The 15,636-nt window shown below is 51.6% G+C and overlaps 1 protein-coding gene across 4 annotated transcripts in view; it reads right to left on the bottom strand.

Annotated features, from left to right (window-relative positions):
* LOC129831823 (chloride channel protein 2-like) overlaps nt 1–15,636 on the bottom strand; it is a 259,926-nt gene that overhangs the window by 160,012 nt on the left and 84,278 nt on the right. For all 4 annotated transcript variants that reach the window (XM_055895309.1, XM_055895308.1, XM_055895310.1 and 1 more), the window contains one exon: nt 10,584–10,737. In XM_055895309.1, coding sequence (XP_055751284.1) covers nt 10,584–10,737 — 154 coding nt within the window. The remainder of the gene's footprint in view (nt 1–10,583; nt 10,738–15,636) is intronic.

Consider the following 15,636-nt stretch of genomic DNA (forward strand, 5'->3'; position numbering starts at 1 on the left):
GGGAGGGAGAGAGAGCGAGAGAGCGGGGAGGGAGAGAGAGCGAGAGAGCGGGGAGGGAGAGAGAGCGAGAGAGCGGGGAGGGAGAGAGAGCGGGGAGGGAGGAAGAGCGGGGAGGGAGGAAGAGCGGGGAGGGAGGGAGAGCGGGGAGGGAGAGAGAGCGGGGAGGGAGAGAGAGGGGAGGGAGAGAGAGCGAGAGAGCGGGGAGGGAGAGAGCGGGGAGGGAGAGAGCGGGGAGGGAGAGAGAGAGAAAGAGCGGAGGAAGAGAGCGGGGAGAGCGAGAGAGCGGAGGAAGCGAGAGCGGAGGAAGAGAGAGCGCGAGAGCGCAGAGGGAGAGAGAGAGCGAGAGAGCGGGGAGGGAGAGAGAGAGAGCGGGGAGAGCGAGAGAGCGGGGAGAGCGGAGGAAGAGAGAGCGCGAGAGCGGGGAGGGAGAGAGAGCGGGGAGGGAGAGAGAGCGGGGAGGGAGAGAGAGCGAGAGCGGGGAGGGAGAGAGAGCGGGGAGGGAGAGAGAGCGGGGAGGGAGAGAGAGCGGGGAGGGAGAGAGAGCGAGAGAGCGGGGAGGGAGAGAGAGCGGGGAGGGAGGAAGAGCGGGGAGGGAGGAAGAGCGGGGAGGGAGGAAGAGCGGGGAGGGAGGAAGAGCGGGGAGGGAGGGAGAGCGGGGAGGGAGAGAGAGCGGGGAGGGAGAGAGAGCGAGAGAGCGGGGAGGGAGAGAGCGAGAGAGCGAGAGAGTGGGGAGGGAGAGAGCGAGAGAGCGAGAGAGAGCGAGAGAGAGCGAGAGAGAGCGAGAGAGAGCGAGAGAGAGCGAGAGAGAGCGAGAGAGAGCGAGAGAGAGCGAGAGAGAGCGAGAGAGAGAGCGGGGAGGGAGAGAGCGGGGAGGGAGAGAGAGCGAGAGAGCGGGGAGGGAGAGAGCGGGGAGGGAGAGAGAGAGAAAGAGCGGAGGAAGAGAGCGGGGAGAGCGAGAGAGCGGAGGAAGCGAGAGCGGAGGAAGAGAGAGCGCGAGAGCGCAGAGGGAGAGAGAGAGCGAGAGAGCGGGGAGGGAGAGAGAGAGAGCGGGGAGAGCGGGGAGAGCGGAGGAAGAGAGAGCGCGAGAGCGGGGAGGGAGAGAGAGCGGGGAGGGAGAGAGAGCGGGGAGGGAGAGAGAGCGAGAGCGGGGAGGGAGAGAGAGCGGGGAGGGAGAGAGAGCGGGGAGGGAGAGAGAGCGGGGAGGGAGAGAGAGCGAGAGAGCGGGGAGGGAGAGAGAGCGAGAGAGCGGGGAGGGAGAGAGAGCGGGGAGGGAGGAAGAGCGGGGAGGGAGGGAGAGCGGGGAGGGAGGGAGAGCGGGGAGGGAGAGAGAGCGGGGAGGGAGAGAGAGCGAGAGAGCGGGGAGGGAGAGAGAGCGAGAGAGCGGGGAGGGAGAGAGAGCGAGAGAGCGGGGAGGGAGAGAGCGAGAGAGAGCGAGAGAGAGCGAGAGAGAGCGAGAGAGAGCGAGAGAGAGCGAGAGAGAGCGAGAGAGAGCGAGAGAGAGCGAGAGAGAGCGAGAGAGAGCGAGAGAGAGCGAGAGAGAGCGAGAGAGAGCGAGAGAGCGAGAGAGAGCGAGAGAGAGCGAGAGAGAGCGAGAGAGAGCGAGAGAGCGAGAGAGAGCGAGAGAGAGCGAGAGAGAGCGAGAGAGAGCGAGAGAGAGCGAGAGAGAGCGAGAGAGAGCGAGAGAGAGCGAGAGAGAGCGAGAGAGAGCGAGAGAGAGCGAGAGAGAGCGAGAGAGAGCGAGAGAGAGCGAGAGAGAGCGAGAGAGAGCGAGAGAGAGCTCCGGAGAGAGAGAGCGAGAGAGAGCGAGCGAGCTCCGGAGAGAGAGAGAGAGAGAGAGAGCGAGAGAGCTCCGGAGAGAGAGAGCGAGAGAGAGCGAGAGAGAGCGAGCGAGCTCCGGAGAGAGAGAGAGAGAGAGAGAGAGAGAGAGAGAGAGCTCCGGAGAGAGAGAGAGAGCGAGCGAGCTCCGGAGAGAGAGCGAGCGAGCTCCGGAGAGAGAGCGAGCGAGCTCCGGAGAGAGAGAGAGAGCGAGCGAGCTCCGGAGAGAGAGAGAGAGCGAGCGCTCCGGAGAGAGAGAGAGAGCGAGCGAGCTCCGGAGAGAGAGAGAGAGCGAGCGAGCTCCGGAGAGAGAGAGAGAGCGAGCGAGCTCCGGAGAGAGAGAGAGAGAGCGAGCGAGCTCCGGAGAGAGAGAGAGAGAGCGAGCGAGCTCCGGAGAGAGAGAGAGAGAGCGAGCGAGCTCCGGAGAGAGAGAGAGAGAGCGAGCGAGCTCCGGAGAGAGAGAGAGAGCGAGCGAGCTCCGGAGAGAGAGAGAGAGAGCGAGCGAGCTCCGGAGAGAGAGAGAGAGCGAGCGAGCTCCGGAGAGAGAGAGAGAGCGAGCGAGCTCCGGAGAGAGAGAGAGAGCGAGCGAGCTCCGGAGAGAGAGAGAGAGAGCGAGCTCCGGAGAGAGAGAGAGCGAGCGAGCTCCGGAGAGAGAGAGAGAGAGAGCGAGCTCCGGAGAGAGAGAGAGAGAGCGAGCTCCGGAGAGAGAGAGAGAGAGCGAGCTCCGGAGAGAGAGAGAGAGAGCGAGCTCCGGAGAGAGAGAGAGAGAGCGAGCTCCGGAGAGAGAGAAAGAGAGCGAGCTCCGGAGAGAGAGAGCGAGTGCGAGCGGGGAGAGCGAGAGAGAGCGAGTGCGAGCGGGGAGAGCGAGAGCGAGCGAGAGAGAGCGAGCGCGGAGAGCGAGCGAGAGCGAGCGAGCCCGAACGGGGAGAGCGAGCGAGCCAGAGCGAGCCCGAGCGGGGGGAATGAGCGAGCCCGAGCGGGGGGAGAGAGAGCGCGAGAGCGGGGAGGGAGAGAGAACGAGAGAGCGGGGAGGGAGAGAGAACGAGAGAGCGGGGAGGGAGAGAGAGCGGGGAGGGAGAGAGAGCGGGGAGGGAGAGAGAGCGAGAGAGCGGGGAGGGAGAGAGAGCGAGAGAGCGGGGAGGGAGAGAGAGCGGGGAGGGAGAGAGAGCGAGAGAGCGGGGAGGGAGAGAGAGCGAGAGAGCGGGGAGGGAGAGAGAGTGAGAGAGCGGGGAGGGAGCAAGAAGGCGGAGAGGGAGCGAGAGCGACAGAGAGCGAGAGAGAGCTCCGGAGAGCGAGCTCCGGAGAGAGAGAGAGCGAGCTCCGGAGAGAGAGAGAGCGAGCTCCGGAGAGAGAGAGAGCGAGCTCCGGAGAGAGAGAGAGCGAGCTCCGGAGAGAGAGAGAGCGAGCTCCGGAGAGAGAGAGAGAGAGAGCTCCGGAGAGAGAGAGAGCTCCGGAGAGAGAGAGAGAGAGAGCGAGCTCCGGAGAGAGAGAGAGAGAGCGAGCTCCGGAGAGAGAGAGAGAGAGCGAGCTCCGGAGAGAGAGAGAGAGAGCGAGCTCCGGAGAGAGAGCGAGTGCGAGCGGGGAGAGCGAGAGAGAGCGAGTGCGAGCGGGGAGAGCGAGAGAGAGCGAGCGAGAGAGAGCGAGCGAGCGCGGAGAGCGAGAGCGAGCGAGCCCGAGCGGGGAGAGCGAGCGAGCCCGAGCGGGGAAAGCGAGCGAGCCAGAGCGAGCCCGAGCGGGGGGAATGAGCGAGCCCGAGCGGGGGGAGAGAGAGCGCGAGAGCGGGGAGGGAGAGAGAGCGAGAGAGCGGGAAGGGAGAGAGAGCGAGAGAGCGGGGAGGGAGAGAGAGCGAGAGAGCGGGGAGGGAGAGAGAGCGAGAGAGCGGGGAGGGAGAGAGAGCGAGAGAGCGGGGAGGGGGAGAGAGCGAGAGAGCGGGGAGGGAGAGAGAGCGAGAGAGCGGGGAGAGAGAGAGTGAGAGCGAGAAGGCGGAGAGGGAGCAAGAAGGCGGAGAGGGAGCGAGAGCGACAGAGAGCGAGAGAGAGCTCCGGAGAGAGAGAGAGCGAGCTCCGGAGAGAGAGAGAGAGAGCTCCGGAGAGAGAGAGAGCGAGCTCCGGAGAGAGAGAGAGCGAGCTCCGGAGAGAGAGAGAGCGAGCTCCGGAGAGAGAGCGAGCGAGCTCCGGAGAGAGAGAGAGCGAGCTCCGGAGAGAGAGAGAGCGAGCTCCGGAGAGAGAGAGAGCGATATCCGGAGAGAGAGAGAGCTCCGGAGAGAGAGAGAGCTCCGGAGAGAGAGAGAGCTCCGGAGAGAGAGAGCTCCGGAGAGCGAGCTCCGGAGAGAGAGAGAGCCAGCTCCGGAGAGAGAGAGAGAGAGCGAGCTCCGGAGAGAGAGAGAGAGAGCGAGCTCCGGAGAAAGAGAGAGAGCGAGCTCCGGAGAAAGAGAGAGAGCGAGCTCCGGAGAGAGAGAGAGAGCGAGCTCCGGAGAGAGAGAGAGAGAGAGAGAGAGAGGAGGGAGAGAGAGCGAGAGAGCGGGGAGGGAGAGAGAGCGAGAGAGCGAGAGAGCGGGGAGGGAGAGAGAGCGAGAGAGCGGGGAGGGAGGGTAAGCGAGAGAGCGGGGAGGGAGGGTAAGCGAGAGAGCGGGGAGGGAGGGTAAGCGAGAGAGCGGGGAGGGAGGGTAAGCGAGAGAGCGGGGAGGGAGGGTAAGCGAGAGAGCGGGGAGGGAGGGTAAGCGAGAGAGCGGGGAGGGAGGGTAAGCGAGAGAGCGGGGAGGGAGGGTAAGCGAGAGAGCGGGGAGGGAGGGTAAGCGAGAGAGCGGGGAGGGAGGGTAAGCGAGAGAGCGGGGAGGGAGGGTAAGCGAGAGAGCGGGGAGGGAGGGTAAGCGAGAGAGCGGGGAGGGAGGGTAAGCGAGAGAGCGGGGAAGGAGGGAGAGCGGGGAGGGAGAGAGAGCGGGGAGGGAGAGAGAGGGGGGAGGGAGAGAGAGCGAGGAAGGAGAGAGATTGGGAGAGAGATTGGGAGAGAGAGCGGGGAGGGAGCGAGAGAGAGAGCGACAGAGCGGGGAGAGAGCGAGCGAGCGGGGAGAGAGCGAGCGAGCGGGGAGAGAGCGAGAGAGCGAGCGGGGAGAGAGAGCGAGAGAGCGAGCGGGGAGAGAGAGCGAGAGAGCGAGCGGGGAGAGAGAGCGAGAGAGCGAGCGGGGAGAGAGAGCGAGAGAGCGAGCGGGGAGAGAGAGCGAGAGAGCGAGCGGGGAGAGAGAGCGAGAGAGCGAGCGGGGAGAGAGAGCGAGAGAGCGAGCGGGGAGAGAGAGCGAGAGAGCGAGCGGGGAGAGAGAGCGAGAGAGCGAGCGGGGAGAGAGAGCGAGAGAGCGAGCGGGGAGAGAGAGCGAGAGAGCGAGCGGGGAGAGAGAGCGAGAGAGCGAGCGGGGAGAGAGAGCGAGCGGGGAGAGAGAGCGAGCGGGGAGAGAGAGCGAGCGGGGAGAGAGAGCGAGAGAGCTAGCGGGGAGAGAGAGCGAGAGAGCTAGCGGGGAGAGAGAGCGAGAGAGCTAGCGGGGAGAGAGAGCGAGAGAGCTAGCGGGGAGAGAGAGCGAGAGAGCTAGCGGGGAGAGAGAGCGAGAGAGCTAGCGGGGAGAGCGAGAGAGCGAGCGGGGAGAGAGAGCGAGAGAGCGAGCGGGGAGAGAGAGCGAGAGAGCGAGCGGGGAGAGAGAGCGAGCGAGCAAGCAGGGAGGGAGAGAGAGAGAGCGAGTGGGGAGAGAGAGCGAGCGAGCGAGCAAGCAGGGAGGGAGAGAGAGAGAGCGAGGGGGTCAGAGAGAGACATCAATAGGATTGAGTGACAGCAGGATTGAGTGACAGCACCCTGAGGCCTGTCATTCCCCCAACTGGGCTACAGACAGACAGCCCTGGGGTACCTGTGACCCCCCCACCCACAAACCCCCACAGCATGAAACCCCACTGTTCCACTTGGAAAATCTGGGTGTGTGTGCAAGAGAGAGTGAAAGTTTCTGACTGTGTGTGTTGTGAAGGCTACTCCAGTGGACTCGTCACTGAATATTTCATGCCTGTTCTTATGGCTGAGCTCTTAACAGAATTCATTACACAACAATCCATTGTTTCACACACACACCAAACATACACTACATGACCAAAAGTAAAATTGACATAGTGACTTGTTGGATGCCGGTGCCACGTTGAAAGCCACTGAGCTCTTCAGTAAGACAATTCTACTACTAAATGTTTGTCTATGGAGATTGCATGGCGGTGAGCTCGATTTTCTACACCTGTCAGCAACGGGTGTGGCTGAAATAGCCAAATCCCCTCAATTGAAAGGACATCTACATACTTTGTATATATAATGTAGTTGTGTAACCACTACATAACAACCTCAGTCTGGAGTGGAAATATCAGAAAATGATTTACGTAATAAATCGTTTGCAAACCTTTGAATAGCAAAACAAGACAGAATCAATTAATATTGACAAAAGAGAGGGAGAAACCCACGCGCTCCCATCCTGCCTGTCCCCTTGCTGACCGTAGCTGATCCTAGCTAACGTAACCAAACCTCTGTGGTTGAGATTTCACCCTGTCTCCCTGGTAACGCAACACCACGGTAACATAGAACCAGCCTGTGTAATTCATCCTCACTCTCCCTCTCTCCTGTACTCTCTCCGTTTCTCTTTTCAATCAAGGGTTCCATTCGCCATCCTCCTGCTCTGTATTTCAGCCCCATCTTATAACGTTCTTTAGCTCAACTGTTCCTCCTGCTGGGATATCCATGCAATAGCACCCATTCCACTGATGATCATTTTCTATAGCGAGACTCACTTTGATTGACTTTGTGTGACAGAATGTACTTGTAAAATGAGCCATATAGAAGTATCCTTCTATTGATAGGTGTTCAGTGTGATCTGAAGAGATGATCCATACTGCGTTGTTCTGCTAATGGCATTACCAAATGTTCTCCTCTAGATAGCGTGTGTGTGTGTGTGTGTGTGTGTGTGTGTGTGTGTGTGTGTGTGTGTGTGTGTGTGTGTGTGTGTGTAATTGCCTATCTGTATAGAGCTGCTGCATAGACAGAGGCCCATCACCGCCTCTCATATTGAACACACACACCTCCCAAGAGTGATAGGCTGGAAGTGTGATGAGGGGATAGAGACACTGCTACAACATTCAACTTCATTTACCAAGAGAAAATCAATGAGCAACATCTACAGTTGAAGTCGGAAGTTTACATACACCGTAGCCAATACATTTAACCTCAGTTTCACAATTCCTGACATTTAATAAAAATGTAGTAAAAATTCCCTGTTTTAGGTCAGTTAGGATCACCACTTTATTTTAAGAATGTGAAATGTCAGAATAATAGTAGAGAGAATGATTTAGATCAGCTTTTATTTCTTTCATCACATTCCCAGTGGGTCAGATGTTTACATACAATCAATTAGTATTTGGTAGCATTGCCTTTAAATTGTTTAACTTGGATCAAATATTTTGGGTAGCCTTCCACAAGCTTCCACAAGCACAAGCCACAATAAGTTGGGTGAATTTTGGCCCATTCCTCCTGACAGAGCTGGTGTAACTGAGTCAGGTTTGTAGGCCTCCTTGCTCGCACACGCTTCTTCAGTGCTGCCAACAAATTTTCTATGGGACTGAGGTCAGGGCTTTGTGATGGCCACTCCAATACCTTGACTTTGTTGTCCTTAAGCCATTTTGCCACAACTTTGGAAGTAAGCTTGGGGTCATTGTCCATTTGGAAGACCCATTTGCGACCAAGCTTTGACAACATGTTGCTTCAATATATCCTCGTGATGGCATCTATTTTGTGAAGTGCACCAGTCCCTCCTGCAGCAAAGCACCCCCACAACATGATGCTGCCACCCCCGTGCTTCATGGTTGGGATGGTGTTCTTCGGCTTGCAAGCCTCCCCCTTTTTCCTCCAAACATTACGATGGTCATTATGGCCAAACAGTTCTATTTTTGTTTTATCAGACCAGAGCACATTTCTCCAAAAAGTACGATCTTTGTCCCCATGTGCAGTTGCAAACAGTAGTCTGGCTCTTTTACAGCGGTTTTGGAGAGGTGGCTTCTCCCTTGCTGAGCGGCCTTTCAGGTTATGTCGCTACAGGACTCGTTATACTATGGATATAGATACTTTTGTACCAGTTTCCTCCAGCATCTTCACAAGGTCCTTTGCTGTTGTTCTGGGATTGATTTTCACTTTTCGCACAAAAGTATGTTAAATCTATAGGAGACAGAACGCGTCTCCTTCCTGAGCGGTATGTCAGCTGCGTGGTCCCATGGTGTTTATACTTGCGTACTATTGTTTGTACAGATGAACGTGGTACCTTTAGGCTTTTGTAAATTGCTCCCAAGGATGAACCAGACTTGTGAAGGTCTACAATTTATTTTCTGAGGTCTTGGCTGATTTCTTTTGATTTTCCCATGATGTCAAGCAAAGAGGCACTGTGTTTGAAGGTAGGCCTCAAATACATCCACAGGTACACCTCCAGTTGACTCAAATGATGTCAATTAGCCTGTCAGAAGCTTCTAAAGCCATGACATCATTTTCTGGAATTTTCTAAGCTGTTTAAAGGCACAGTCAACTTAGTGTATGTAAACTTCTGACTGACTGGAATTGCGATACAGATTATTTCACTTAAATTTCCCTGTATGTAAACAATTTTTTTTAAGTAGATGTCCTAACCGACTTTCCAAAACTTTAGTTTGTGGAGTGGTTGAAAAACAAGTTTTAATGACTCCAACCTAAGTGTAAGTAAACTTCCAACTTCTAATGTATACGTCACATTTACATAAGTATTCAGACCCTTAAATCAGTACTTTGCTGAAGCATCTTTGGCAGTGATTACAACCGAGTCTTCTTGGGTATGACACTACAAGCTTGGAACACCTGTATTTGGGGAGTTTCTCCCATTCTTCTCTGCAGATTCTCTTAAGCTCTGTCAGGTTGGATGGGGAGCGTTGCTGCACAGCTATTTTCAGGTCTCCAGAGATGTTAGATCGGTTCAAGTCCGGGCTCTAGCTGGGCCACTGAAGGACATTCAGAGACTTGTCCCGAAGCCACTTTTGAGTTGTCTTGGCTGTGTGCTTAGGGTCGTTGTCCTGTTGGAAGGTGAACCTTTGCCCCAGTCTGAGGTCCTGAGCGCTCTGGAGCGGTTTTTCATGAAGGATCTCTGTACTTTGCTCCACTCATCTTTGCCTCGACCCTGACTAGTCTCCCAGTCCCTGCCGCTGAAAAAACTCCTCACAGCATGATGCTACCACTACCATGCTTTACCGTAGGGATAGTGCCAAGTTTCCTCCAGAAGTGACGCTTGGCATTCAGGCCAAAGAATTTAATGTTGGTTTCATCAGACCAGAGAATCTTGTTTATCATGGTTTTAGAGTCCTTTCGGTGCCTTTTGGCCATCTCCAAACGGGCTGTCATGTGCCTTTTCCTGAGGAGTGGATTCCGTCTGGCCACTACCATAAAGGCCTGATTGGTAGAGTGCTGCTGAGATGGTTGTCCTTCTTGAAGTTTCTCCCATTTCCACAGAGGAACCCTGGAGCGCTGTCAGAGTGACCATTGGGTTCTTGCTCACCTCCCTGACCAAGACCATTCTCCCCCGATGGCTCAATTTGGCCGGGAGGTCAGTTCTAGGAAGAGTCTGGGTGGTTCCAAACTTCTTGGGGACTTTCAATGCTGCAGAAATTTTTTGGCACCCTTCCCCAGATCTGTGCCTCATACAATCCTGTCTCGGATCTCTACAGACAATTCCTTCAACCTCATGGCTTGGTATTTGCTCTGACATGCACTGTCAACTGTGGGACCTTATATAGACAGATGTGTGCCTTTCCAAATCATGTCCAATCCATCCACCTGAAAGGTGTGGCATATCAAGAAGCTGATTAAACAGCATGATCATTACACAGGTGCACCTTGTGCTGGGGACCAAAAAATACACTAAAATGTGCAGCTTTTTTACACAACCCAATGCCTCAGATGTTTCAAGTTTTGAGGGAGCAGGCAATTGGTATGGTGACTGTAGGAATGTACACCAGAGTTGTTGCCAGAGAATTTGATGTTCATTTCTCTACCATAAGTTGTTTTAGAGAATTTGTCAGTACGTCCAACCGGCCTCACAACCACAGACCACGTGTAACCACTTCAGCCCAGGACCTCGACATCCGGGATCATCGGAGACCAGCAATTCAGAGAGCTGATAAAACTGAGAAGTATTTCGGTCTGTAATAAAGCCCTTTTGATTAGAAAAAGTATTCTGATTGGCTGGGCCTGGCTCCCCAGTGTGTGGGCCTGGCTCCCAAGTTGGTGGACCTATGCCCTCCCAGGCCCACCCATGTGAAATCCATAGATTAGGGCCGAATGAATATATTTCAATTGACTGATTTCCTTATATGAACTGCAACTCTGTAAAATCGTTGAATGTTGCATGTTGCATTAATATTTTTGTTCTATATAAAGTATTGACATTTTTTGCAGACCCATGGCAGTACCTCCGGTTGACTACCCCTGCTGCATTTAGACTGGTGTCGAGCCTTGTGTCCCAGTACAAATCGTGTCCCTGTACACTGTGGAGATGTCCCTTTCAGTCACCCATTCATAATCACTATTATCAACAGTAAATGGAATGAAGTGGCTTTCTGGGAAAGTTGACTTGATGTGAGGCTTGTTTCACAGTAACAAAGCACAGTGTGACAGAGACACACACACCTGGTCAGAGAATACAGTTACAGTATGTCCAGCTTGAGTGGGCAGTATTGGTCAGTACTCACTGCGACACTTGGCACAGCGGCCCCTGTCGTACTCCAGAAGTTCCAGGGAGCGTGAGCGTTCTTTGACCGAGGGCCTCCGCACCCCCTCCTCCCTCAGGCGAGCTGCCTCTTCTTTAGCATACGCCCCCAACTCCTGTGTGTAGCGACCATACATCTGGAAGAACACACAGAAAGGGTTAAGGGAGAGCAGTAGGTAACACACACAGGCAGCCGGTGACACCTTAATTGGGGAGGACGGCTCATGGTAATGGCTGAAACGGAAGCAAACACATCAAATACATGGTTTCCATGTGGTTGATACCATTCACTCCAATCCAGCCATTATTATGAGCCGTCCTCCCATCACCAGCCTCCTGTGTGACACAAACATATACAAAACATGCCATGTACTTACAGCAAGGACTGGGTCTCACACTAGACAACCCTACCTACTACAACACTAGTTTACTTACACATACTGTAGAGGACATTTCTAGACATCTTGTTGAATGAATGGGTCACACCGGCACATTGCAATGACAGTCTACCGCCTTGATCAAAGCCACAATGTTTTGCATCAATGCTGTGTAATAAATTCTGCAGTCTAACTGTTTTCATTATGTAATCCAGCATTTTTACTGGATATGTGTGCAACAAAAGTTCAACATTCACCTTTTGCTACTAGTTCTGTCAAGTCTATGCATACAATTTGTTGCATATGTTAGTGAAATACAACGTACGCGCCACACAGAAAGCACTGCAACTGCCTCTGCAACGCAATGCTGCAAGGCAAGCGCAGCGTTCCACTGAAAATGAATGTACTGATCGAGGCTTAAGGAAGTCTATGTCTGGTCTGAAATGGATGGTCTATTTGGGTCAGTAAAAACTCCAGGCCCTATTTACAGTGCAAAGGACTGTATCAGCCAGAACAACTGGCCAAAGGACAGATAGTACAGTATATATGAAAGTGGGAGGGCGAGAAAGAAACAGGGTGGGGGATTTTCACTCAGACAGAGAGAGTGTACAAGCCAAGCTAGTTGTGCTGACTCTGGGTGTTATTACCCGACTGACAGGACCTCCTCCTAGGTTATGGGTTAGAGGTCAGGGGTCATCGGAGTCTGCCGCCAGGCTTCTGAAGCCAACGCCCTCACCTTTACACACTCACTTATCCACAACACAAGTACAGGTCACTACATCAGTCACTTCACACACACACAGACATGATCACAGACACCGTCATAGATGCACACCCAGCCATTATCACAGACACTGTCATAGATGCACACACAGACACTGTCATAGATGCACACACAGACACTGTCATAGATGCACACACAGACACTGTCATAGATGCACACACAGACACTGTCATAGATGCACACACAGACACTGTCATAGATGCACACACAGACACTGTCATAGATGCACACACAGACATTATCACAGACACTGTCATAGATGCACACACAGACATTATCACAGACACTGTCATAGATGCACACACAGACACTGTCATAGATGCACACACAGGTTACTGTAATAAGAGGACCTTCACTTTAATCTCATCTCCCATAAAAACATCCCTTATCCCACACACACACACACACACACACACACACACATTACACAAAGCAAGGGCATAAAAAATGAATCATAGATTTATTTTCCCATTGTCCTGTGGTATACTTGGACCCCGCTTCTTGGCAGTAGGCTGGACGACCATTGATTTCTATTGGCTTGACCCTCCAGACTGCAAAACAGACAGCAGTGGAAAAGTACTAAATTGTCATACTTGAGTAAAAGACACGTTAACAGAAAATGACCCAAATAAAATTTACCAAGTCAAATATTACTTGAGTAGAAGTCTAAAAGTACCTAGCTTTAAATGTATTTAAGTACATTGGTATAAAAAGGACTCAGTTGTCATACTTGAGTAAAAGTACAAAGTAAAAGTAAATGCAATACATCAAATTCCTTATATTAAGCAAACCAGATGGCACGATTTTCGTATTATTTTTAATTACGGACAGACGGGGGCACATCAACACTGGTTAAAGCCGGTGTCTGATGATTTTAAATTCATCTTACCCAATTGATTAACTCACCCACCTGCCCAAATCTCAAATCTCCAGAGAAATCTACCCTGATTGATCAAATCAAAATCAAATGTATTTGTCACATACACATGGTTAGCAGATGTTAATGCGAGTGTAGCAAAATGCTTGTGCTTCTAGTTCCGACAATGCAGTAATATCTAACAAGTAAGCTAACCTAACAATTTCACAACAACTACCTTATACACGCAAGTGTAAAGGAATGAATAAGAATATGTACATAAAAATATATGAATGAGCGATGGCTGAACAGCATAGGCAAGATGCAGTAGATGGTATAGAGTACAGTATATACATATGAAAAGAGTAATGTAGGGTATGTAAACATTATATAAAGTGGCATTGTTTAAAGTGGCAAGTGATACATTTAACAGTCTGATGGCCTTGAGAGAAGCTGTTTTTCAGTCTCTCGGTCCCGGCTTTGATGCACCTGTACTGACCTCGCCTTCTGGTTGATAGCGGGGTGAACAGGCAGTGGCTCGGGTGGTTGTTGTCCTTGATGATCTTTTTGGCCTTCCTGTGACATCGGGTGGTGTAGGTGTCCTGGAGGGCAGGTAGTTTGCCCCCGGTGATGTGTTGTGCAGACCTCACTACCCTCTGGAGAGCCTTACGGGCGGAGCAGTTGACGTACCAGGCGGTGATACAGCCCGACAGGATGCTCTCGATTGTGCATCTGTAAAAGGTTGTGAGTGTTTTTGGTGACAAACCAAATTTATTCAGCCTCCTGAGATTGAAGAGGCGCTGCTGCGCCTTCTTCACCACGCTGTCTATGTGGTTGAACCATTTCAGTTTGTCAGTGATGTGTACGCCGAGGAACTTCAAACTTTCCACCTTCTCCACTACTGTCCCGTCGATGTGGATAGGGGGGTGCTCCCTCTGCTGTTTCCTGAAGTCCACGATCATCTCCTTTGTTTTGTTGACATTGAGTGTGAGGTTATTTTCCTGACACCACACTCCAAGGGCCCTCATCTACTCCATGTAGGCCGTCTCGTTGTTGTTGGAAATCAAGCCTAGCACTGTAGTGTCGTCTGCAAACTTGATGATTGAGTTGGAAGCGCGCATGGCCATGCAGTCATGGGTGAACAGGGAGTACAGAAGAGGGCTGAGAACGCACCCGTGTGGGGCCCCAGTGTTGAGGATCAGCAGGGTGGAGATCTTGTTACCCACCCTCACCACCTGGGGGCGGCCCGTCAGGAAGTCCAGGAGCCAGTTGCACAGGGTGGGGTCAAGACCCAGGGTCTCGAGCTTAATGACGAGTTTGGAGGGTACTATGGGGTTAAATGCTGAGCTCTAGTTGATGAACAGCATTCTTACTTTGAGAGACTAGTCAAGGTATTCCTCTTGTCCAGATGGGTTAGGGCAGTGTGCTTGCGATTGCGTCGTCTGAACCTATTGGGGCGGTAAGCAAAATGGATGGGTCTAGGGTGTCAGGTAGGGTGGAGGTGATATGGTCCTTGACTAGTCTCTCAAAGCACTTCATGATGACGGAAGTGAGTGCTACGGGGCGATAGTCATTTAGCTCAGTTACCTTCGCTATACACAAACGTTACACATAAATATTCTGTGGTTGGTGGTTTTTGTAATGATTTAAGTGACCATTGTGCTGGGGTTGCTGTTAGAAATACTAAAGGCTCCTAACACAAACCCACGCTTTATTCATAAGATATATAATAATAATAATAATAATAATAATAATAATGAGCTGGCTTTCTTTCATGATTTGTTTTATTTCGACTGGCACAAGATTGAGCTTATTCCTGATGTGGAAACTGCCCGAATTCTTTCATGATCTTTTTTCCCAAATAGTAAACAAACATGCCCCATTCCACAGGTTCAGAATTAAAGTGCGAGATAATCCATGGTTTTCTTCTGAGCTGTCTTGTGTTATTCACAAACGTAAAATGCGCAACTTCACTTTTATGCCGATACAGTTATTTATTGTTGTGCCTCATCTCTCATTAAAGCTTTCCAGAACTTGCAAACTGCTTATTATACTGTTCAACATACCTTGTGTCAATTGAAGCTTATCGTCAATACTGACAAAAATAAACTAATGGCGTTTTCTAAAGCAAGAAGACCTCTGAACTTATCACCACCTGTCAGGGCAATGAGATTGAGACTTAAACCTCATATAAATACTTTCAAATGTTTTATTGCTGACGGCCTCTTTTAAAATTGTATATTCAACAACTTAGAAAACAATTATTTTAGAAATAATGCCCGTTTTTCTTTTGAAGCCAGGAGGAGGCTAGTATCAGCTACATTTATGCCTATACTAGATAACGGGGATATTTTATACGAATGCTTCCGCTCAGTGTTTGAGAACAATTGACACCCTTTACCATTGAGCATTGAGATTTATTTTAAACTGCAAAACCCTTACGCACCGTTGCACTTTATATACCAGGGTTGGCTGGCATTCTCTAGTCAATTGTAGGCTCAGTCACTGATATACTTTTATTTACAAAGCCATTTTGGCTTTCATTTCATTTCATTTTGGGTTTACTAACATTTTATTTGGGCATTTTTATTGTTCCGAAATGTGGTGGGTACCGTCTTTGTTCGCAGGACTTTATCCGGCTAACTGTTCCAAATTAATTTGGTAAAAGGGCTTTTATATACTCTGCGCCTTCGGCTTAGAATGCCTTACAAAATACACTACCGTTCAAAAGTTTGGGGTCACTTAGAAATGTCCTTGTTTTTGAAAGAAAAGCACATTTTTATGTCCATTAAAATGACATCTAATTGATCAGAAATACAGTGTAGACATTAATGTTGTAAATGACTATTGTAGCTGGAAGCGGCAGATTTTTTATGAATATCTACATAGGCCCATTATCAGCAACCAACACTGCTGTGTTCGAGTGGCACGTTGTGTTAGCTGATCCAAGTTCACCATTTTATAAGGCTAATTCATCATTAGAAAACCCTTTTGCAATTATGTTAGCACAGCTGAAAAC

The sequence above is a fragment of the Salvelinus fontinalis genome, chromosome 33, assembly GCF_029448725.1.
Source record: "Salvelinus fontinalis isolate EN_2023a chromosome 33, ASM2944872v1, whole genome shotgun sequence".
Taxonomy (NCBI): domain Eukaryota; kingdom Metazoa; phylum Chordata; class Actinopteri; order Salmoniformes; family Salmonidae; genus Salvelinus; species Salvelinus fontinalis.